This window comes from Mustela putorius, unplaced genomic scaffold, assembly GCF_011764305.1.
Source record: "Mustela putorius furo isolate JIRA1106 unplaced genomic scaffold, ASM1176430v1.1 tig00003834_pilon_pilon_pilon, whole genome shotgun sequence".
In the NCBI taxonomy this organism is placed as follows: domain Eukaryota; kingdom Metazoa; phylum Chordata; class Mammalia; order Carnivora; family Mustelidae; genus Mustela; species Mustela putorius.
Genome location: NW_025421987.1, coordinates 107,600,737 through 107,626,256, shown reverse-complemented (window position 1 = coordinate 107,626,256; position 25,520 = coordinate 107,600,737). Strand labels below are relative to the sequence as shown.

Genomic DNA, 25,520 nt, shown 5'->3' with positions numbered 1-25,520 from the left:
AAGCCAAAACCTCTGAAGGGCCGGGATAACCCCCACTACTATTTCTATTTAGAGGAAGATCTGACTAAAAACTTGAGGGGTTTTGTGTCCAGGTTAAGAATTTCAACCCTTCGCCACTTGAGTTTGCCTTTCAAAGAGTCATGAAATGGGACTATTTACATCAAAATCATGGTTCTGATTCTGGTTCCTCCTTTCAGCAAAATGAGGTAGCCTTACATTTCCAGGACTGCGCTAACACATGTAGTATTTGGTGTTTACATTTAGATTAATAAAGGCTAATGCAATTTTGTAGTTCCAATAAAAGGGTTTTTAACCCAGGAACAGAATATCCTACGCAAGTAACAAACATCCGAAATATAACTAGCAGTTCATTGAGTTTTGTTTTTTAAGTTATTTTAGGGAAGGAGGGGGGCAGAGGGAAAGGGACAGGGAATCCAAGCAGACTCTGTGCTGAGCCCAGAGCCTGACTTGGGACTTGATCCCAGGACCTGAGCTGAAACCAAGAGTAGATGCCCAACCACCTGTACCACCCAGGTGCCCCAGCAATTTGCTTTTCAAACTAAATCTTACAATCATTTAATGCTTCAACAAGAGAATGGACACCAGAATACTTTGCATTTAAAAACTTACCTGAACTTGTATGAGTCACTTTTATTCTTTATTGTCTTTATTTTCCAAGTTTGGGCGCCCAAACTTGGCAAACATCATGGAGATCTGTACAAACATGCATATACATATATACACTCACACATATTTAAGTTTAAAGCCTCAGTTCCTCATTAAACCTTGTACTCAGGCTCCTGTTAAAAAGAGGGAAAGGGGTGAGAAGAATCAGGGAAATTATGAATAAATCCCAATTGACAACTTCCTTACTGTTACGAATTAAAGCGGACATCTTAAGCCAAAATCTATCACCTTACTAAAGCTTCCACTAAGCTACAGTCTCAGATATTTACAAGAAAATAAATAATCAGCCCCATACACCTTCAATGCACTTTAATGACAAGCTAGCTAAGGCTTTGTGTTTTGTTGTTATTTCAGGTAAAACAGTTAATATTTCAGTGATTAAAATTTCAGGTGTTAAAAACTACAAGCAAGGTCATCATGACACTCTGAAGCTGAATTCTTCTTCAGACACTTGTCTTTAAATTACTATGTAAATCCAGGACAGTAACATTCAGGCTTTATAGTTAAAATACTAATGTTTGGTGACTGAAGAGTAAACATTATTAGTTTACTCTAGGTCGTTTGATTTTATTTTTCTCTGTAGGAGCTTTCCTCTTCTGTGATAATCCAGGCCCAGGTTCCTTATTATTTGGAAGAAATGAAACTGCTTCTGGGAGACAGTAATTTTCTACTCGAGGAGGGGATTCCTATAAAAGAGGAAAAAAAAAATGCTCGTTTTTTTTCCCTTGACTGTGCTCTTTAACCAGAAAAACTTAAAATTGGTCTTTTAAGGTATGCTACTTAGCACATCACATTTAGGGAACAGAACTGGTATGACAAAATCTCACATTTTATCAGAAAAAAATGTATAGCTCAGGTGGAATTGGGCCAGCTTAGATCTTGATAATGGTTTCATTTGCGAAGTATGGTTAAGATGTGACACCTTATATTCTCAATTTTTAAAAATCTTTTTTATTTAATCTTAAAACATGTGAGATAGGTATTTGTTATTCCTCTTTTTACAATAAGATATGTTATTTAATCTTTTTTTATAACTGGCAGGTAGCAAAGCAAAAATTCATACACTGCCTCTAAAATCCTGCACTTTTGGGGCACCTGGGTGGCTCAGTGGGTTAAAGCCTCTGCCTTCAGCTCAGGTCATGATCCCAGAGTCCTGGGCTCAGGCCCTGCATCGGCGCTCTGCTCAGCAGGGAGCCTGCTTCCCCACCCTCTCTCTGCCTGCCTCTCTCCCTACTTGTAATCGCTGCCTGTTAAATAAATAAATAAATAAATAAAACCTTGAAAAGAAAATCCTTGCACTTCTCTTCCTCACAACCACATTCCAACCTTAAAGGACCTTTACCCTCCTTATTACAAGTGTGATAAAACTTAATTTTCTAGCTAGATGGCAGACTGGATAACATGAAAATGAATCACAAAATACTGGGTTAAGTGCCTTTTGATTCAACTCTTCCCTGATGACGACTTCTGACCCAAATATCTGAAAAGAAACTACCCTGACATTTAGGAAGCACACCAAAGGCATTCTATGGAACTGCACATTAAAACCACAATGAGAGATTATGACATAACATACTGAAATGGCTAAAATAAAGTGACAAATGATAGGTTAGGGTACAGAAAAACTGGATCACTTGTATTGGTAGGAAAGTAAATTATGACCACTCTGGACACACAGAACTTAGGAATTTATCCTAGTGCAATCAAATCTTATTTTCACACAAAACCTGTGCAAAAAATGTTCATAGCAGCTTTACTCATAATAGTCCCAAAGTAGAAACAACCTAGACGTCTTTCAATACATTAATGGTTAAGCTGTAGTATATCTGAACTGTTCAGCAATAAAAAGTAAAAAAATTACTGATACAAGCAACACCTCAATGACTCTCAAGATAATTTTGCTAAAAAAAAAAATACACTATATTGATTCATTTTAAGATTTAAAGAAACTGACAACAGATTAGTGATTAACTGGTATAAAAGACCGCTGGGAGAAGAGAATGAAGGGAAGGAGGTGGGTGTAGTTAAGAAAAGGCAAAATGAAAGATTGCTGTAGTGACAGACTGTTCTGTGTCTTGACTGTGGTGGCAGACACATGAAGTAGAAGTGGGGAAATCGGAGGGGAAAGGAGGATTGTATCAGGTCGACATCCTGGTTTTAATATTGTACTCTGTTTTTGCAAGATGTTATCCACTGGGGGAACTGTCTTACAATTGCATGTAAAGCTACAATTACCTCAAAATAAAAGCAGCACATCTTGCTCATGACCCAGATGTTGGAAATAGTAGAAAATGATACTAAAGCAGCTCTTATCCTTGAAAAAGCAGACAAATAGAAACTATAATAAAGAACAGATTGTAGATGTAAAAAAATTTTAGTATCTAATTAAAAAATCTCATGGAATAGGCTTAAGAATAGAATAAAAATAACAAAAATCAGTGAAGCTGGAGGCAGATAAATAGGAATTAATCAAAAAAACAAAAAAATGATTGCAAACAAAGTAACCATGGCCCGAGGGACCTGTGGGACAGTTTCAAAAGGTATGAGTGACTAAATTAGGAAAGAATGGAGCAGAAGTAATGATCAAAATTTCTCAAATTTGGTTAAAGAGAGAAGTTTACAGACTGAAGAAACCCTGCAGACATGAAGCAGGATTAATATAAAGAAACCATATATTTATGATATAAAGTATCATAAATGTTGAAAATCAAAGATGAAACAGCCAGAAAAAAAAAAAAAATCAGATACTGCATTGCATACAGGAGAATTCAAATTACTGCTGACTTCTTCTCAGAAGTAATGGAGGCTAGCAGAAAGTAGAATCTTTAGTAGAAGAAAAAACTTTATCAACCCTAAATCCTATGCCCTACAAAAAAAAAAACCCCAAAATCCTTCAAGCATAAAGGTAAAATAGACACTCTCAAATAAAAGAAAACTAGAATTGGTCCCATAAAATCAAATAAAAAACTAGAAATCAAAGTTTTAGAACGAAGAAAAATTGAAAATTGATACCAGATAGGATAAATATGACTACATTATTCCTTTTAATTCCCTCGAAATACATAAGATTTTTTTTTTAAAAAAAGATTTTATTTATTTGACAGAGATCACAAGTAGGCAGAGAAACTGGCAGAGACAGAAGCAGGCTCCCTGCTGAGCAAAGAGCCCAAAGCGGGACTCGATCCCAGGACTGCGGGATCATGACCTGAGCCGAAGGCAGAGGCTTTAACCCACTGAGCCACCCAGGTGCCCTACATAGGACTGTTTAAGCAAGTTTTGCTTTAAGGCAGAACACTGTTCTGTGGAACTGTAAGAGACTGATGGAAAATATACAACAAACTACAGAAAGTTTGCTGGCCCCTGCTTTACATTGAAGGACCTGACATTAAATATTTCAGGCTGTCTGGGACAGTCTCTGTTGCAACTACTCAGGCCAGCTGTGGGAGTGCAAAAGCAGAAAAGAGAACACATAAATGAGTGAATAGAGCTGTGTGCCAGTAAAACTTAGTAACACAGGCAGTGGACAGGGTTTGACCTGTGAGCTACAGTTTACTGGCCCCTGGTTTAAAGGACAGGGGAAGTAAAGGAACCTATGTGACTGCAAGATTTCTACATTCTGTGTGAAGTGGCACAATATCATTCTAGCTAGACCATAAAAAGTTAAGTATATTGTAATCTATAGAGCAAAACGCACCCTGCCTCCAACCAAAAAAAAGGGCAAGAAAGGAAGAATACAAGAACAGAAACAAATTGAAAACTGCAAAAAATCCTAAATCCAATCATACCAATAATTACATGATGGACTAAAGAATAAAAAGGCAAGACCCAACGATACCCTTTTTAAAAGAAAGCCATTTCAAACATAAAGGAAAATTCCATTTACAATTGCATCAAGAATAAAATACCTAGGAACAAATTTAATCAAGGAGATAAAAACACTTGTATACTGAAAACTAGATGACACTGACGAGAAAAACTGAAGATGACACAAATAAATGGAAAGATATTCCACGCTCATGGACTGTAAGAATTAACGCTATTGAAATGTCCACACTATCCAAAGCAATCTACAGGTTCAATGCAATCCCTAACAAAATTCCAATGGCATTTTTTCTAGAAGTAGAAAAAACAATCTTAAAATTTGTATGGAATCACAAAGACTCCAAATAGCCAAAGCAATCTTGAGAAAGGATAACAAAGCTGGAGGCATCACGCTCCCTGATTTTAAATTCTATTTACCTATGGTAACCAAACAGTATGGTACTAGCAGACAGACAGACAGACACATAGATCAGCAGCACAGAAAACCCAGAAATAAACCCAGGTATACACAATCAATTAAAAAGGAGCCAAGAACATAGAATAGGAAGAGCAGTTTCTTCAGTAAGTGGTGTTGGAAAAACTAGATAGCTACGTGCAAAAGACTGAAACAGGACCACTATCTTAAACCATATACAAAAATAAACTCAAAATGGATTAAGATTTGGATGAAAGGGGCACCTGGTTGGCTCAGTGGGTTAAGCCTGAGCCTTCAGGTCAGGTCATGATCTCAGGGTCCTGGGATTGAGCCCCGCATTGGGCTCTCTGCTCAGCGGGGAGCTTGCTTCCCCCTCTCTCTCTGCCTGCTTCCCTGCCTGCTTGTGATCTCTCTCTCTCTGTCAAATAAATAAATAAAATCTTTAAAAAAAAACAAAAAAAGATTTGGATGAAAGGCCTAACACATGAAACCATAAAACCAAAAGAAAACATATGTCATGAGCTCCTTGACATTGGTCTTGGTAAAAAATTATTTGGATTTCACACCAAAATGAAAGGCAACGCAAAAATGAACATGTGGGAAGACCTCAAACTAAAAAGCTCATGCATAGCAAAGGACACCATCAGCAAAAGGAAAGGCAACTTAAGAAAGGGAGAAAATATTTGTAAGTCATCTGTCAGATAGGGGTTAATATCCCAAACAATCTGATTAAAAAATGGGCAGAGAGGGACGCCTTGGTGGCTCTGTGGATTGAGTCTCTGCCTTTGGGTCAGGTCATGATCTCAGGATCCTGGGATAGAGCCCTGCATCGGGCTCTCTGCTCAGCCAGAGCCTGCTTCACCCCCCCCCCTCTGCCTACTTGTGATCTCTCTGTCAAATAAAGAAATAAAATCTTAAAAAAAGGGGGGGGGGCAGAGGATCTGAAGACATTTTCCCAAAGACAGATGGTCACAGGTATATGAAAAGGTGCTCAACATCACTAATCGTCAAAGAAATGCAAATCAAAATCATAATGAGATATTACCTAACACCTGTTAGAATAGCTATTAACAAAAAGTGTTGATGAGGATGTGTACTTTTAGTGGGAATGTAAACTGATGCAGCCATTATTTTTTTCTTCAAAAAATTAAAAAACATACCTTAAGAGTACACTTAGTCTGATGAGCACTGAGCAATGTACACAATTGCTGAATCATTATATTGCACATCTGAAACTATTAACACTATGATAAATTCAATCTTTAATATCCAAGATATGAAAAACTTAGTGTTCACTGACAGATGAATGAAGAAAATTCATACTCATACACACACACACACACAAATGGATTAATCAACCATAAAAAATATTTCAGCTAAGGAAACCCTGCCAACTACAGCCATATGGATGGACCTCGATGGCATGATGCTAAGTGAAATAAGTCAGAAAAAGAAAGACAAGTACTAGATGATTTCATTTATACATGGAAACTAAAATAAAAAATAGGGGTGCCTGGGTACTTCAGTAGCTTAAGCATCTGCCTTTGGCTCAGGTCATGATCCCAGGGTCCTGGGATCAAGTGCTACACTGAGCTCCCTGCTCAGCAAGGAGCCTGCTTCTCCCTCTTGCATTCCCTGTTTGTGTTTTCTTTGTCAAATAAATAAATACAATCTTAAAGATAAAACAACAAAACAAAACAAAACACCCCAAACCCCAAACGGGACAGATGCAAAGAACTGATGGGATTGACAGATGCAAGATGTGAGGGCTGGAGGAAATGGATAAGGGTGAACAAGAGGTACAAACTTCCAGTTACAAAATAAATAATCCTGAGGATGTAATATACAACATGGTGAGTACAGCAGTTAAGACTGTATGGTATATTTGAAAGTTGCTAAAAGCCTCAATCTTGGGAGTTATCACAAGAAAGAAAATCTGTCATTATGTATGATGATAATTTTGCATATACAGTCATGAATACATACAATTTTTATGCTGAACATCTGAAATTAATGTCCTATGTCATCAATTAAGAAAAAAAAAAGGTGCCCAGATTCCTCATTCAGGCAGACTGGAAGACTCCTCTTTGGATAAATTGAAACAATTCAAGAAGTACACCCAAGTATGAACCCAGAAGACAATCCCCAACAACTAGACCACCAAGACTATTGCATCCAGATCAAAACTGCCAAGACCCAACTGTGTGCTCAGTACTTCCAATCAGCTTTTTATACTCTACTCTTAATCTAATAACTTCCTCTAATATGGAAGATAAAGACCCAAAGAAAGAGGAAAATGCAGCTTAGTGGATAGAGAATATACCGGAGTAAGTTAAAAAAAAAAAATAAGTAAATCATTTGAGATCCAGGAGAAGGTATTACATCTATGAAACAAAAAAGGTGTTATTAAAATACTAAAATGTAAATTCAAAAAATAAAAAAAGTCTTATTAAAAACATGATAGCAAAATGAAGACCTGATAAAAAAGACTGAACTGAGGGAACCTCTCAAAAAGTGAAGATTAAAAATAGTTATGAAATAAGAAAATCCAATATACAAGTAGCAGAAGTACTAGAGAAAACAAAGTGAAGGGAAAAAAATTATTAAAATAATTCAAGATTTCCCAGAACTAAAAGACACAAGTTACCAAACCAGAAGAGGCCTACCATGTGTGGCATAACAATGAGACCCTCATGATAGTCTATCATTTTGAAATCTCAAAACTAGGGACAAAAAGAGCTTCCTAATAGATTACAGTTACACATAAGAGATTATAAATCAAAATGGCTTTAACTACTCAGCAGCAATACTAGAAGGAGAAAAGTGATCAGAAGTCTAAGGAGAAAATAGGTTCCAACCCAGAATTTGATGCCCATCCAAATGATAAGAGAAATGTAATCATAGAAAAAATAATTTTCACACATAGAAAAATCTCAGTTTATCTCCCATGAGCTTTCTCAAGAAGTTACTACAAGATGACTTTCAATTAAATGAGAGCAGATCAGGATGACATGGCATACAGAAACAGGAGATCCAAATGAGAAGAGAGAGAATGGTGACTGGAGATCCTGGGATGACATCAGTTTGAAATAGAGGGTGACCATCCAGGAGCAGTGTGGCTAAGAACATGTTGAATGCTGTCATTACCAAGATCCCTGCAGCCACTGCACCCAGCTTTTTAATTAATGTCCCCCTCTTACCCCCTTGCATTTATCCTGAGGTCAGAACACTGGGGTGGCTCTATCTCAAGAGTCTTACTTGTGCTTGGCTTATCTTGACCATGAACTTGAACATGAAGTCACTACTCTCCCTTCCCTAGTCTGCAGCTTTGCCCCACAGAAGTGTTCTGTTTTGACCTACATCTGAGAGCTAGGTAGGCAATGATGAGCTCAGACGTAGAAATACAGAGCAGACCACTCCCCGTCTGCATTCCTCCAGACATCTAGTGCCCAACACACAATACAACCCTGAGAAAAGCAGAGAAAAAAATAACTTGAGCTTTTAAAAAAGTTATTTAGGTGCTTTTAGCAGTTAGTATTGGCTTATTGATTCCTAATCAGTACATCCCACTGCTTTATGACAAAAATTTCATTGTTTACGTTTTAGCCATTCTTTCTATATATCCTGAAAAACTCCCAAACACAAACAGCAAAAATTATACAGCAGGCTGAGTTTTGGCTTCCCCTTATTTCTATACCATTATGTTTGAAATCCTTTGTAGTAAGACATTTATTATCATGTGTCATACCTTGCTGATTCCTAATGGTATTTTAGGTGTTTAGGACAAAGATTTTTCTTTGTCCATTCAAATAAAAACTTAAGCTATTTGTGAAAAGCAATATTCCAACATTATATTGGGCACTTTTAAGACTTTCAGAGGTACCTAGATTTTTATACCTGCCTCGTTTAACTCCAAGCTAAATGTTTACATATGTATTCATTATTATAAAAAATAGAATAAAACTGAAAGGGACTGTATAGAGCACAACTGGAGCTGAACATTCTATTAATAAACAAGCCAAGGGTTTTGCTATGTAGTCACATCCCTATGCAGATAAGCCTATCTCTGGTGATGAGGAGATCAAGGACAAAATCTTACAAACCTGCATCAAATAATCAGCAATGTACTCTGTTTTCAAGCAGTACACATTTTGGGCCGCAGCTTCTGCTATATTAACCCCTGAGTCATCTGGTTTCAGTTTATTGAAGTCAGAAAAGAGATGTGTGGCTTCTTTAAATAAAGGTACAGAATGACCAGGCAGTACCTAAAGAAAAAACAGTAAGAAGCATCACAATCTATGGATGCCCCAAAGTATTCAGCTGTATAATCTGTACTTAAGGACCGCCATCTCACAAAGTACTGAAAATCAAGAACTGATCATAGCAATCTTGGTTGGAAAATAATTTGTGTAAAAAAATTCTTCAAGTTGACTCAATACAAACCTTTGCTCCTCCTGACTGAAGAAGGCGTTTGAATCCTGCTTCTCGGGATTGGTCAACATATAAGATAACCTTCCACCCACTAAATGCCCCCTACAAATGAAAAAATAATCAGGGTTGAAATTATTTGGGAAATAAATGCAAAAAATACATTATTTTATCTATAAATTTAGTTTTATGTCAACAAATAATCTTATAACCTTTACCATCTGCCACAGCGGTAACTGTCTCGGGTCAGAATACTGTGAAACACATAGCCATGGTGTTCAGCACACAGTAGGCCATCAATAAATACTTGAGGAATGAAGGAAAATGTTTTAATGATTAACATAAAATAAAGCAACTTCACTTTTGTCTAGTCTTTTCTTGTACTTTTTCTTATAATTAATCCAGGGTAGAACTTAATGCACAACTTCTCAGATTAGATGACACCCCCATTATATTTCTCTTGAAAATATTTACTATTTTCAATCAGAACTATAAAATATCTCACTAAGGAATTACAATCAACAAAAGCCAGTGGAATTACTCTAAAAGAAGGGAATTAAGGCTAAGAAGAGCTTGGACACAGTAGAGAGCTAAGCATACAATACACAAGATTATTTAACTTGGTTTCCTAACATTTTTGTGAGTCACGGACCCCTCTGACAGCCCAGTGAAACCTATGGACCTGTTCTGTAAATAATTCTTTTAAAGAAACAGCTTTATTGAAATGTAATTTCTGTCATATGAACAATGTTTTAAAATACTGGTTTTAACATGAAGTGTAAAGAATTACAAAAAAAAATTTATTTTATTTTTAAAGATTTTATTTATTTGACAGATCACAAGTAGGCAGAGAGGCAGGCAGAGAGAGAGGAGGAAGCAGGCTCCCTGCTGAGCAGAGAGCCCAATGCGGGGCTCAATCCCAGGACCCTGAGATCATGACCTGAGCCAAAGGCAGAGAGGCTTAACCCACTGAGCCACCCAGGTGCCCCACAAAAAAAATTTTATTAAAAATAATCAAAATATTTACAAATTTGTGACACAATAGGTATGCTTCTGTATTAATGAATTAAATTAAAGACCTAATGGTGGCTGGATAGCTATTATAATTTTAAAGTGGTAAAGACAGATGGTAGCTATACTTGTGGTAAGAATAATATATAGTTGTCAAATCTGTTACACACCTGAAACTAATGTAACACTGTGTATCAACTATATTTCAATTTAAAAAAAGTGAACATAGGGGCGCCTGGGTAGCTCAGTGGGTTAAAGCCTCTGCCTTCAGCTCGGGTCATGATCCGAGGTCCTGGGATGGAGCCCCACATTGGGCTCTCTGCTCAGCAGGGAGCCTGCTTCCCCTCATCTATCTCTGCCTACTTGTGATCTCTGCCTGTCAAATAAATAAATAAAAAAATCTTAAAAAAAAAAAAGTGAACATAAGCAATATCTCAAGATGCTTGGAATTGTAATGCAAAGCAAAGATATATTTCTGTTGGGGTAAAATCATAGGCACTATTAAAAGTTTGTGATTTGTTATAGACTTCTATAATAAAAGGAAATGTTTTCAATTAGAGATGAGGAAAAATAAGGATGTATTTATTCTCCTGCCCCATCCAAAGCGTATAAACAGCCCTCCTGAGTCTGATCTACAACCCCTTTAGGAGAGTCTGTGGATCCCATGTTAAGAACCCCTGAAGGTAGATGCTGAAGAGTCTTTGGAAGAAATATAGTATGGGTCACATTTTACACATATATTTAAATTATTTTTTACCATTTCTTTTTACTTTTTTTTTTTTTTAAGATTTTATTTATTTATTTGACAGAGAGAAATCACAAGTAGATGGAGAGGCAGGCAGAGAGAGAGAGAGAGAGGGAAGCAGGCTCCCTGCCGAGCAGAGAGCCCAATGCGGGACTTGATCCCAGGACCCTGAGATCATGACCTGAGCCGAAGGCAGCGGCTTAACCCACTGAGCCACCCAGGCGCCCCTCTTTTTACTTTTTAAAAAAAAAGATTTATGTATTTGAGGGACAGCATGTGCTAGCACTCACATGCACAGTGTGGGGGGAGAGGGAGAGAGACTCTCCAGCAGACTCCCAGCTGAGCAAGGAGTTCGATGGCAGGGCTTGATCTCATCACCCTGAGATCATGACCTCAGCTGAAAGCAAGAACTGGATGCCTAACCGACTGAGCCACCCAGGAGCCCCACTTACACATATACTCTTAAAAGAGCCATCAACGTTATATACATCTCCTCCTCAATCATGAATAAAAGAATTAGGAATTAACAGTAAGCCCAATGTAGAATGCCCAAACTAAGTATATCAACAAAGCATAAAAGACAAGTAGAATATTCTTATTTTGTTAATAAGCATATTCTCTTAAAATTAAAATCTGTAATAGTCATGAAAATGAATGCTGTTCTGATCACCATATATTAAGTTAATACCTCAACAATGCCCGATTCTTGTCTTTGCTGGAGTTTCTTCCTCCATCTCATTGCTGCAAGTGCTAGTCTTCGTTGCTGAACGTTGATTCCAGTCAAAACATCAAGTATGGAACTACTTCCCCATTCATAGTCTTCTTCCTAGACAATTAGTACAATACACTTGGATCTGGTCCTACAATATGTCCTCAAGGAGTCCATAATCATGTAGGAGTTAAAAGCTACACATTCAATTGTTATAAATACAGAGCACTAAATAAGCATCAATTTATGAGCACAGAGGAAGGACATATACATTAATTTGGCTTCATGGGAGGGTCAAATATTCTGACATTTAATTAGCTATTACTATGATGGTTAGTTAGGGACCAAAATATTACAGACAATTTAATATTTTTTTTAAAGATTTTATTTATTTATTTGACAGACAGAGATTACAAGTAAGCAGAGAGGCAGGCAGAGAGAGAGGAGGAAGCAGGCTCCCTGCTGAGCAGAGAGCCCGATGTGGGGCTCGATCCCAGGACGCTGGGATCATGACCTGAGCTGAAGGCAGAGGCTTTAACCCACTGAGCCACCCAGGCGCCCCGTGACAATTTAATATTTTTTAAAAAATGTTCTCTTAAGAACATTTTTTTAAAAAAGATTTTATTTACTTGTCAGAGACAGAGTGAGCAGGCAAGAACAGGAGCAGGGGGGAGGGGCTAAGAGAGAAGCAGGCTCCCTGTTAAACAAGCAGCCAATTCAGGACTTGGGATCATGGGATCATGACCTGGGCGGAAGGCAGATGAGAAGCTTAACTGACTGAGCTACCCAGGTGTCCCCAGACAATTTAATATTTAATGGGCTGGCAGTAAAGATAAAAGCTTACAATGAGGTAATCCTGAAATTTTCTGTTATTCCAAAGAGGAAAACAAACAAACAAACCCAGATTAAAATTAAACAAAACTAATATAACTGAGAATCTGAGACTGTGATCTCTGAATTTTTTTGCTTTGTTAATGTGAATCGTATAAAATTGGTATCATTTAATTGGTCATATTTGGTTATTTCAATTATATGAACGGTCAGTGTAGATGCTTGAATCAATTATTAGGACAATTACTTTTAATGAAAAATGATTCTTCATATTAACTTGAATACACACCAGTACGAAGTGTCCAGCAGTCCGGCATGCTTCCAGATAGGAGCGATGAAGCACCCATTTCCCAGCTGCCACTGAGGCCAAATACTTCTCATTTCGAAGTGGATGTCCCACAACAATGTGTGTACAATTGGGATCAAAGCACTGTTTCTCTATTACTAATCCACCTAAAGTAGAGAAAAACTGAATTCTTAACTTCTTCCTAGGAAAAACATGTCAACTCAGCATAAAATTATTTATAAATAAAATGCACCAAATAACCCGTAAAGCCTTGACTGATGGTTATTTTACTTCACAGATATAAACTTTTATAAAATATATTTTTAAAAAAATTATTTACTTGACAGAGAGCGAGCAAGCACAAGCAGGGGGAGCACATTCTAGTATCAAAACCTTTCTACTCAGGGCGCCTGGGTGGCTCAGTGGGTTAAGCCGCTGCCTTCGGCTCAGGTCATGATCTCAGGGTCCTGGGATCGAGTCCCGCATCGGGCTCTCTGCTCGGCAGGGAGCCTGCTTCCCTCTCTCTCTGCCTGCCTCTCCGTCTACTTGTGATTTCTCTCTGTCAAATAAATAAATAAAATATTTAAAAAACAAAAACAAAACAAAACAAAAAACCTTTCTACTCAAGAGTCAATTACAACAGCACAATCTGTCCTCATCCGCCTCTCTTCTCTATCTTCTTCTAGACAATTCTCTGTTAGTTGATATTACTCTTGTCCAGAGTTTACAGGGATGGAACAAAATACAGGAAACAGGCAAATGAAGCAGCTTCTTCTGTTCTGGAAGCTCTAGGTAAAGCTGAACAATTTTGATTTATAACTCTAATTGATTGGGGGACCAGGAAACAGTGTTCCACATAAGTCTAGTTTCCAAGAAACACAGCTTCTCAACTGTATGACTGTATTTGACAGAAATATTAAAAAAAACCAACTATCATAGTTTTCCACATTCTTAACAGGACAGCACTAAGTAACATTTAATCTTTTCTTGACGACTCAGGGCCGTCATTGAAAACAACCATTATTTAATGTTTCCTCTATACGAAGCTGTCAGATTGAGTTCTCCCCCTATATGTTCCTTAATTCTGTAGAGCTACTTTGTCCAATACAGTAGCCATTAGCCACACATGGCTGTCACACACCTGAAGCATAGCCAGACTAAACTGAGTTGTGCTACAAGGGCAAAATGTCACTGATATTTTATATTGATTACATGTTGAACATACTTCATGTAAAGGTTAAATAAAATATATGCTTTATTAATTTCACTTTTTTTTCCTTTTTAAATTGTGGCTACTACTAAGTTTAAAATTAGTGGCCTTTGCTCTCTTTATATTGGACAGTACTGCTTAGAGAAGCACCAGGTTACCTGTCTAGTATGCTGCTCCCAGGATGTCAGATGGAGTCTGATAATAATTGAGTAAGAATGTTACCTAAGAAGGAGCTCCTCTCTGGGTATAACCATACCTTCAGCTTCACAGAAATGCAGTTGTATTTTAAGTCTGTAATTTCAATGATTTCATCAAGGAACAAAAGCTCAAGGCAGCAAAAGAGACTCTTAAATCATTTTAATGATTGGTTTCAATTTAAATCTTTAAATCCTATGACCCATTAAATCCTATGACTTTAGATTTAGAAGTATAAAAAAGTCAAAGTTCTAATGCTGAGTCAATACATACCACCCAGGACAAGTTATCCATCTTCTTCTTTTTTTTAAGTTACCCATCTTTTATTTGATTTTTTATTTTAAGTAGACTTCACACCCAACATAGGGCTCAAACTCATGACCCCAAGATGAAGAACTACATGCTCTACCACCTGAGCCAGCCAGGTGCCCCACCCATCTTTTTTTTCTCAATTTGTACATCTTACAAATGACATCAACTACATTGACTTCCAAGGAAGGTTACATTTTTGACTTAAAATACTTGTACCTAGTTTTTCAATCAGATGACAATAATCAATACGTTCTTGAGGATTCAGAGATGACAACTGAAATATATACTGTTTTTTTAAATCTTCATGTGTTTCCTCTGTTATAATCTGAAATGAAAGAGTTTTATTTTAGAAAAAATTAACATTAAAAAGGTTATCAATCAGGTACATGGTTCTTTTAAGTGACATTTTTAGTTTTTTGACTTATCAAATACAGAAATAATAGGATGCAGAGAAATGCAGTTTTCAACATTTGCGAACTCATAATAGTGGTACCAGCAAATTTCTAATGCAGCATAATAGCAATATCAAAAAGGTTTTCATCATACTAAGGATAAACTAACCTTCTCTCTAGGATGTGGAGCCACTGGTGGGTTGGCGAGGGGGAAGGCAATACTGGGCGCTTGAGGTGTAGAGATTAGGTGGCTGTCTTTTACCGGTGTTTCCAGTTCTTCAGAGATTGGGGGTTTTGGAGCTTCAGTCACACACACGCTTCCGGGATCACAGACAGCTGAGGGCAATAAAATGCTGCAGTGTGATGTTATCCAAATATGACTAAGAACAAATTGAGGCAAATATTTTCATCTGTCTTAACCAAGATGAAATTAAGCACAAATTCTGGTGTGAAAAGTACATGCAAAAAGAAATAGCCTATTTCTAGAGCTTATAAATAAATGCAATTAATTAGTTTTTTAAAAAGGCAAGTGGTGTTATCTGTGGGCTCCTCCCAACCCTTTATTTATTTATTTTTAAAAATTTTATTTATTTATTTGACACAGAGAGAGAGATCACAAGTAGAAAGAGAGGCAGGCGGGGCGGGGGGGAGCCAACTCCCTGACGAGCAGAGAGCCTGATGGGGGGCTCCATCCCAGGACCCTGAGATCATGACCTGAGCAGAAGGCAGAGACTTACCCCACTGAACCACCCAGGTGCCCCTCCCAACCTTTTAACTACCCGGATTTCATCAGAACAATGTAACCCAAATTTGTAAAATGAAAGTCATGTTACACTTGGAGAAAATCTACCTAGGGCAGAGACATAACCATGTGATACGAGAAAATGGGGGGAAAAAAGATGATCAAAGATGGAAGACAGGAATCAATTTGTCTTCTAGGTAAAGCCCAAGGGGAAAAAACTGGGAACACATACAAATCCAAAGAACAAATGTAGGTATCTGCTGGGTGGAATTTAGAAGATTTAGATGAAAATAAGATGACTGGGAAGAAAACAAACATTAATGATACAAATAAAGGATGAGAATGAGAGGAAGAACAATAGGGAAAACTATGGAAAAAACTGCCCAATCCTCAATTTCCAAATTTAAGAATCAAAATATATTTTTCAATTTTACTAACAAGTTACCTCAATTCATAGTAATTTTTCTCTTATATTTAAACAGAAATCAGAAATATCTAGCAAGTTTTTTTTTTTGTTTGTTTGCATGTGTAATTCAGAGAACTGCGATATGCTTATCTATTTTGAAGAAGTTAACAAGTACTTATACAAACAAATGAATAGATTTCTTTTCATTACCCTGTTTAGCAATTTCTGAGTCACGTAAAGCCTCCTGGGAAGGAGAGTCCTCCAATTTTTTAATGTCAACCTGAAGCTCTGAATACTGTGTGGGACAACTAGGCCACTGCAGACTGCTGGCAAGTCTTGCTCTCTCCTCCCTGGCTGTTGGGTCATCCCAAATGATCTGCTCATTCTGGGAGGGCTCTGTGTTGACATCAGGTACTGTTTGACGTGACTGCCTAAGGAATAAAAGCGACAATTTTGATAAACAGTTAACTACAACAAAATCTATACTCATAAATTCTATAAGGTAGATGGCAAATTTGAGGCTCACCTTTATATGCCCGCAAAGAGTAAGCTACCTCAAATACTGAGTAAATGCACTTTGGGACATTTTTTCTTTTTAAAATATTTCTTCCAGAAACTGACAAAATATTTTAGTTAGAAAAGGAAACACCATTTTTGACTAAATTTCCACTTATTTAAAACTTCAAAGGGGAAAGTTTATTGTCAAGAAATTGTTTTAAAATTCTAAAATGATTGCTGTATTTAAGGGACGCCTGGGTGGCTCAGTTGGTTAAGCAGCTGCCTTCGGCTCAGGTCATGATCCCAGCGTCCTGGGATCGAGTCCCACATCGGGCTCCTTGCTCCGCAGGGAGCCTGCTTCTCCCTCTGACTCTGCCTTCCACTCTGTCTGCCTGTGCTCGCTCTCACTCTCTCTCTCTTACAAATAAATAAATAAAATCTTTAAAAAAAAAAAAAAAAAAAAAGATTGCTGTATTTAAAAATGGAATTTCTTCTAATTATAGACTTAGGGAAAGGAAACATAGTAATGTTCAGAAAACTGGTTACTTTGCTTATGAGATGTTATATTTTTATCACTTGAAATAATAAAAACTATAATTAGTACTATAAAATCTGCCTTAAAAGAAGGTCCCTTTGGCTCTTGGTAACCAAACTTCCTAGAGTCTAAGATAGAGCAGCCATATACTGAACTAGAGTAAAGTGTGTTTTATGTCATTATTTTTAGCAACTTCACTAGAGTAAATATAATTCCAACTATTTTCCTTCTATGTATATATATGTAAGTGGAATCTTAGCAAATTTAATTTACCAAAGCTGATGGCACCCCCACAGTTCATTTGCCTCAAAAACAAGGAAGATAGCCTTTTATTCTGAGTTTAATTATCTACTCTGACTTGGCACAAGATTTAGGGTCTCTGTAATGACAACACATGATCTGAAGTATAGTAAATAAAAAGCCACATGTATACAAAATATCTGTAGTTCTAGTAAGAAATAACTTTAATTTAGAACTAATATTATTTAACACTAACATGACAGAACAGAGAGAATTACTGATTGAATCCATTGCAAACGAGGCAAACTGGATCTTAAAATCATTTCTCGGGGGGGGGGGTATTAAAAATATTAATCATACCACAACGTGAAAGCAGTTGCTTTGTATGGAACAAACCCTTGTCTGCTTCCTATCCCAAAGTTAAGAATTCTAGAACTGCTTGGAACAAGGGAGGGAAGGAGAAAAAGCCAAGGAAGAAGGAAAAGTGAGCCAGTAAAAGGCCACACAACCAATACATAATATATTTAGTTTGCGCTAAACAAAGCCCAGTGTATAACACTTTTCCTGATCCTGATAGTCTAATCTTTGGCTTTACAGATCGCAATCCCTCCCCCACCCCCACCCCCGGTGAAAGGTGCAAAATTAGGCTTAACTCATGGAACTGAGGCAGTAGGAACCTAAATAATGAACTACCTTTCTCACAAGTCAGAGTCACTCCTTTCCACCATCAGTGACAGGTACATACCTCAGTGCTTCCAGGACTCTACTTCGCCCACTGCGGGCAGATCGAGTGCTATCAGGGGTTGAAGAAGCACTGTTACAACCACTTCTTGAAAGAGAAGCCCTCTGCCCTTGGGGTTTCACTATTGATGTAGCAGACATTATCTCCTGCAGCTGCTTTTGAAAGTTCTCTCTCATCTCCAAGGTCTGTGTCAGAGCTTGAAAACACATAAACAATTAAGTTTTTTCTCTTGTTTTAAGTTTCTTTTTTATCGCATCTCATACACATTAACTGTTTTGTCTAGATCTGGCTGAACACAAATTTACTGACATTTATTGACTTACTACACATTATAGTAATGCACTAAGACAAGGAATACTGCAAATACTGCAGAACACAAAGGCAGTCCTTACCAGGATAACTGCGTATGAAAAAAATCAAGAAGTTCTACTAAGACACACTGCTAAGACCTGGTGATTATCCCTTTTGTAGAGCTCTCTGCCTGCTTGTCACCCTCTCCTGTGTTATGTACCACACTCTGAGGTGCACTCCAGGAATTAACATATGTGATTTTCCCCCTGTGGTCCTTGAAAGCAGATCACAGTATTTACCTTTGGTTTCCTTGTAGATTAAATATAGAAAGAGGCACTAAATTAAATATTTTTGGAATGAACTGAGTGGGACTAACCAAATAGATAAGTCATAAGGAAAGCTCTAGTAGGATAAGATGAGTAAGGAAAATAGAAAATATTAATCCATTAAAAATAGGACATCTAGATACAAAGTTATTCATTGGAGCACTCTTTGTAATAGCAAGAAATCAGAAATAAACTAGCTGCCCACAAAAGGGACAGGCTAAATGGCCATTCACACAGTTGTGAAAGAAGATTCAAAATGAAGCACTGCTAAGAGAGTTACTTAAAACAGAGTCAAAGGGGCGCCTGGGTGGCTCAGTGGGTTAAGCCGCTGCCTTCGGCTCAGGTCATGATCTCAGGGTCCTGGGATCGAGTCCTGCATCGGGCTCTCTGCTCAGCGGGGAGCCTGCTTCCCTCTCTCTCTCTCTCTCTGCCTGCCTCTCCATCTACTTGTGATTTCTCTCTGTCAAATAAATAAATAAAATCTTAAAAAAAAACAAAAAACAAAAAACAAAAAAACAAAAAAAACAGAGTCAAAGGACGCTAAGGAAGTAGGGCCAGCACACAGTCTCCTGTTTCAATTCTCAGAACACCATGAATTGCTAACTTCTGTCAACTGCGACTTGTCAACTGCAAACTCCAACACCTCCTAGAACATATCCTTCTATTTTGAACTGAAGGAGAGATGTTAATACCTGTTAGCCAAATGATAATCTTGTATTAGTTCAAACTCTGATACCACCAGGGGCAACTGGGTGGCTCAGTCAGTTAAATGTCTGCCTTCCGCTGAGGTCATGATCCTAGGATGCTGGGATCGAATCCCACACCAGGCTCCCTGCTCAGTGGGGAGCCTGCTCCTCTCTCTCCCTCTGTCCCCACCAGGCTTGTGCTCTCTCTCTCTCTCTTGCTCACTCTCTCAAATAAATAAAATCGTAAAAACAAACAAACAAATTTTGACAGCACCAATCATATTTCTTTCAAAACAAGTTATATAGCCATCTGGTTTTTGCCTATATAAGCCTGTACTCCCCGCTTGCAATTAGAGGAGTTTCAGTGGACTATATCACCTGGACTGCAATCCTAAAAACTTCAAATAATCAGTTTTGGTTGCTTTATAGCTTCTTCTTCTTCTCAGTCAACCCAACAAATACTAGACAGTTGAAAAAGAGAAAAGAAAAGAAAAGAGGAAAGAAAAAAGAAAAAGACCAAAGAAGCTCATGTACCAAAATCAAACACTCCGCAAGTTAAACTATTAAGCAAAAAAGATAAGGATCAAAGGGTAAAACAGCATATATAGTATGTCTACCCTTTATATATATATAATCTTTTAAAGTGCAGAAGGGGAGAACATATGTACTTATGATTATGTATGCATAAAACAACTCTAATAACTCAAAAACTTAAGAAACTAAAAACATTGGAAGGGTGGGAGAAACTCTTCATGCATCCTTCTATACCTTTAAACCATGTCATATGTATAATACACCAAAGCTTTTTGGAAGTTAAAAGAACTGAACTGAAGAAGAAATCTTCACAAAACCACCAATCCCACCTACCTTTAGCAAAATAGGGCTATCACACTACCTCCATAAAATACTTAGTTCCACAGATTTCACAAGTTTGACACTTACAAATCACTAAAGCTTTGTATATTATTACTTAATGATTGGCATGGAACTTTAATTCAATCCTCAAACGCATGCTTTATAGAGACACAGAAAACAACTGTTTTTCTATGCAACGGAAGCATTCTGTATGAAAGATAATATATTTGTAAACAAATTTTTTTTGTAATTTAAAATATTTTACCTCCTTTAGAGTCACTCCTTCCATCGCCATTTGATGTTGCTAATTCTTTGTTACTGGTGGCCACACTGTCTATATTGTTTTCTTCTACAGGCAAATGATCTGGCTATTTAAGGAGAAAAGTTACATGTCTTAAACCAAGTCACTGCATAAAATTTCAAAGCACCATATGATTAGACATTCAGCTTAAGGAGGGGGTAAATGTGTCATCCATATTATCTACCTCATCATCCTTTGTTGCTGAATCCACTGAGAGTAGTCGACTATTAGAGAGTCTGCCATCTTGCACTGTACTGATATCCAAGCTCATTTTGGGATTGTAAGTATGTGGATAAAGAGATTCAGGAAGGTGTTTATACTCTTGCGCACACTGCAATACAACGGCATGCTTTAAACAGGACTGAAAAACATCTTAGTGAATAAATTACATGAAGTAGAATAAGGACAACCAATATATTACATCCTAAGGTGGCAAAAGTTTGCAGAATTAAAGTTTTGAAAAGTAGGTGATACTGAAATATACCATCATACAAATGACAAAATTGCTCTAATTTTAATGTCATGTACACTTAAGAATAAGATCTAATTCATTCCTTGCTTTTGCCAAGGAATCATTCATACTTCTAGAAATATTCAGAAAGCAAAGAAATAGTTCTAAACTGCATTGGCATGCTAAATTAATTCTCCTTAAATTACGGTAATGTTATCTTTCACATAATTTCAGAAATCAGAAAGAGAAATCAGAGAAATCAGAAAGAGTACCCATTAAGAAGTTGTTAAGTATTTAGGGACTGATCTTAAGTTTTTAATGCCAAAGAAATGAAGTGTGCACTATTAACTAAGGTTATCAAACTTGTTTACATACATGGAAACTGGTTTGTGTCTTCAAAACAATGTTTGTATACATTCTCATTTAATAGAGAGGGAAGGAAAAAAAATCTTGCTTACTTCTAAAAGCCAGTGCTCTGAAACAATGTGTACTCCTCTTTCTTTTACAGATTTATACTCTCGGTTAGTGTCATTTGGTCGGCCTTGATAAATGAAATGAGTCACTGTTTCATCAAAACTCCATCTGAAACAACCAAATTTTTAAAAACAAATAACTAAGAGAAATATCTGAGTTTAAGATGATCATTACTCTCTGTGAATGGAATATATTCACCTTCACCAAACTTTCATGATCTAGAGTAAACATGGACATTAAATGACAGGCTCCATTTATTTTATTTATTTATTTTTGTCAAATGTTACATACATATCTCTAAGTATGTAAGTTCAGAGAAATATCTGGAGGGCAGTCTTTCAAAATATTACTTGTTTCTTTATACTTTTTTGAATTGTTTAAATTTTCTTTCTTTCCTTTTTTTTTTTTTTTTTTACAATGAGTATCACCTTAGAGTAACAATAAAGGTATTTTCAAATCAATAAAATAGGCTAAGCATCCAATCTCTCTTCCAGGTATTGGCAATTACTAGTCATTCTACATCTGCTATATGCACCACAATAAACTATGTTCTTTTTAAAAAAAATTATTAATTTGAGAGAGAGAGAGAGAGAAAGTGAGAGAGCATGAGAGGAGAAAAGGTCAGAGGGAGAAGCAGACTCCCCACGGAGCCAGGAGCCCGATGTGGGATTTAATCCTGGGACTCTGGGATCATGACTGGAACCGAAGGCAATCGATCAACCTGAGCCACCCAGGTGCCCATAAACTATGCTCTTTCTATAATATGTCAGCCATTCCTCTCAACAATCCCAACACATTAATATTATTATATTCACTTTACAGATAAGGACACTGAAGGTTAAGTAACATGTTTAAGAATATTCAGTAAGTGACAGAGCCAGTTTTGACTTCAAAACCCATACTCTTAAGAATTACATTATCAGGGCGTCTGAGTGGCTCAGTGGGTTAAAGCTTCTGCCTTCGGCTCAGGTCATGATCCCAGGGTTCTGGGATCGAGCCCTCCATCAGGTTCTCTGCTCGGCGGGAAGCCTGCTTCCCTCTCTCTCTCTGCCTGCCTCTCTGCCTGCTTGTCATCTCTGTCAAATAAATAAATAAAATCTTAAAAAAAAAAAAAAAAGGATTACATTATCCTACAATCTCCTGATTCTTCCCATGTAATGGTTTCCTGACCTAGGAAAATAATCTAAGAATTGTAAAATACATATTATACTTCTTAAAATCAAGTAAAAACCAAAGAGAAAGTAAAAAAGTAAAAATTATATTTCTGAATATAATCGCCAAAATAGAGGTTTCTCATCATGGACACTTAACACACTTTCCATTTACTAAATAAGAAATATCTCTGAACTTTTTAAATAGCCAAGTTAAACAAATTAAGAAGGCATATTTCCTTCTAAATTATAAACATCTCTAGTTCCTACTCTATTGTCTGTGCTTCCTTAAAAACAGGGGTAAAGAACATCTTGCCTGATTTAGTTGTTAGTCTAATAGTTGTTTCCACTTCTGATGTTAGGGAAAATAATACAAACTTAAACAAATTATAAATTAAAAAAATAGAGGAACGTATCTGCCCGATTCATCTTGCTTCATGCCTCACTGTGATGATATGGAAACTATGAATTTCAGTCCTCGGAGATCCTTTAACGACAGACTGTCAATGGGCATAGATGGTTTAGATCAGGAATTAGCAAATTTTTTCTCACAAGACCAAATGATAGTATTTTAGACTTTGCAGGGCAAAAAGCTGTTATAGTTGCAATTGTAAAAAGTTATAACTACTCAACTCTTGCCTTGTATTAAAGCAGTCATAGATAATATGTAAACTAATAGGCATGGCTGTATTCAAAAAAAAACCTCACAAAAGCAGATGGCTGACCCTCTGGTCTAGATCAGTGCTTTCAGCAAAATTGTTACTTTACAAGCTATTTTGTAAATATGTGGGAGTGATTTTGTTGTTACAATAATGTGTTTATATGATGAGGGGCGCTAATAGCATTTAATAAGTTCAAGGGATGCTAGAAATTCTGAGGAACAGTTATAAATACAATTATCCCATATCATGCATGATTTTCTAATGTCCTGACACAAATTCAGAGGTTAAAAAAAAGTTTGTTGGGCGCCTGGGTGGCTCAGTGGGTTAAGCCACTGCCTTCGGCTCAGGTCATGATCTCAGGGTCCTGGGATAGAGTCCCGCATCGGGCTCTTTGCTCAGCAGGGAGCCTGCCTGCTTCCTCCTCTCTCTCTCTCTCTGCCTACTTGTGATCTCTCTCTGTCAAATAAATAAATAAAATCTTAAAAAAAAAAAGTTTGTTTACAATTAGATAAGCCTGAGGCCTATTTTACTTAAAAACACAAGTAGGTTTTTTGTTGGTTTTTTTTTTTCCAGTTTAAATATACACTAATATATAGGACATCCAACTACTGAGCAACTGATGGAAGACTATACTTTGCTTAATTTGTAACTTTGCCCAATTGTGAACAAATCTTGGTAAAGTCCTGTTACCAAAGGAAATGCTGCTCATGGTATCTTGAGTCTCTGTATCTGTTTGATCTTGGGGCTCTAGTATTTTAAGTGATTTTACATATGTATGTAAGCATATGAATACTCTGTTTTCTTCCAGTGTCATCAGCCACAGGCATTTACATACTAAACATATATTTTATGATTCTGTGCCTTCTGATAACTTTCATTTATTAAAATTATGAAAGTGGTTAAGTTATGGGGGGCCTGGGTGGCTTAGTTGGTTATGTGTCCAACTCTTGATCTCAGCTCAGGTCTTGATCTCAGGGTCATGAATTCAAGCCGGCATTGGGCTCCACATTGGGTGTGGTGCTTTACTTAAAAAAAAAAAAAAAGTCATATTTGTGAAATCCTTTTAGGAGAGGTAATGCTATGACATACTGAGGAGCTCTGGCCTAGGTGTTTAACAGTGGGAAGCAGGAGGTGTGTCAGGTAATCTCTTCAGGATGTTCAGGTTCTAGTTTATGGATGGGAAAAAGTAGGACAGTTTTCATTTGAGAACACATTACTCTATAAACATATATAAACAGAGGTTACATATTGTAACCTCTACGTATTAAAGTGTTCTTCTCTCTCATCTAACACCAAGTCTGAGAAATCCCTTTCAGGCATAGATTTTTTTTAAAGATTTAATTTATTTAGAGAGTGAGTAAGCATGTGCACAAGTTGGGGGTAGGGGTGGAGGGACAGAGGGAGAGGGAGACAAAGTCTTAAATAGATTCCTTGCTGAGTGCAAAGCCTGGTGTAGGGCTCAATCTCATGACCCTGAAATCACAATCTGAGCCAAAACCAAGAGTTTTGGCTGAACTGACTGCACTACCCAGGTGTCCCAAGGAATGGATTTAATCAGTTAAATCTGAATTACTTACCAATTTCAGTAACAGATTCTATTTTCACACTGAGAGGACTAGAATTTTTTTTTAAATTTAAGATTTTTATTTATTTATTTGACAGAGAGAGATCACATGTAGGCAGAGAGGCAGGCAGAGAGAGAGGAGGAAGCAGGCTCCCCCCTGAGCAGAGAGCCCAATGTGGGGCTCGATCCCAGGACCCTAGGATCATGACCCTGAGCCAAAGGCAGAGGCTTTAACCCACTGAGCCACCCAGGTGCCCCGAGGACTATCATCTTAAGTCTTAATAAAAGTCAAGTTCTACAGGTTCCTTTTATGTCTTATATCAAGTACAGATGCCAAGTGAATATACAATAAAGCGTTCAATTTTGACAAATACACATACCCTCACAAGACTCTTGAGAATGAAATGAGATAGATAAAGCTTGGCTCATACTAAGAGCTCAGCAACTAGTAAAAGGTAATATGATAATATATAATCATATAGTAGATATTATATAATAATACACAAAGCAGGTAATATAATTATTAGTTCTAAAAGGTAAAAAACTTTTTCTT

At 37.1% G+C, this 25,520-nt stretch overlaps 1 protein-coding gene across 5 annotated transcripts in view; it reads right to left on the bottom strand.

Moving 5' to 3' along the window:
- Positions 1 to 639: 639 nt before the first annotated feature.
- TOPBP1 (DNA topoisomerase II binding protein 1) overlaps positions 640 to 25,520 on the bottom strand; it is a 62,967-nt gene continuing 38,086 nt past the window's right edge. For 4 of the 5 annotated variants that reach the window (XM_045088896.1, XM_045088898.1, XM_045088897.1 and 1 more), the window contains 12 exons: positions 21,575 to 21,698; positions 20,850 to 20,996; positions 20,630 to 20,732; positions 18,210 to 18,402; positions 16,402 to 16,622; positions 15,213 to 15,379; positions 14,868 to 14,976; positions 12,938 to 13,101; positions 11,797 to 11,934; positions 9,368 to 9,457; positions 9,028 to 9,189; positions 640 to 1,373 (listed from right to left, as the gene is read on the bottom strand). In XM_045088896.1, the coding sequence (XP_044944831.1) occupies positions 1,230 to 1,373; positions 9,028 to 9,189; positions 9,368 to 9,457; positions 11,797 to 11,934; positions 12,938 to 13,101; positions 14,868 to 14,976; positions 15,213 to 15,379; positions 16,402 to 16,622; positions 18,210 to 18,402; positions 20,630 to 20,732; positions 20,850 to 20,996; positions 21,575 to 21,698 (1,762 nt within the window). In that variant the 3' untranslated portion in view covers positions 640 to 1,229. The remainder of the gene's footprint in view (positions 1,374 to 9,027; positions 9,190 to 9,367; positions 9,458 to 11,796; positions 11,935 to 12,937; positions 13,102 to 14,867; positions 14,977 to 15,212; positions 15,380 to 16,401; positions 16,623 to 18,209; positions 18,403 to 20,629; positions 20,733 to 20,849; positions 20,997 to 21,574; positions 21,699 to 25,520) is intronic. The other variant, XM_045088900.1, reaches the window with a different exon arrangement.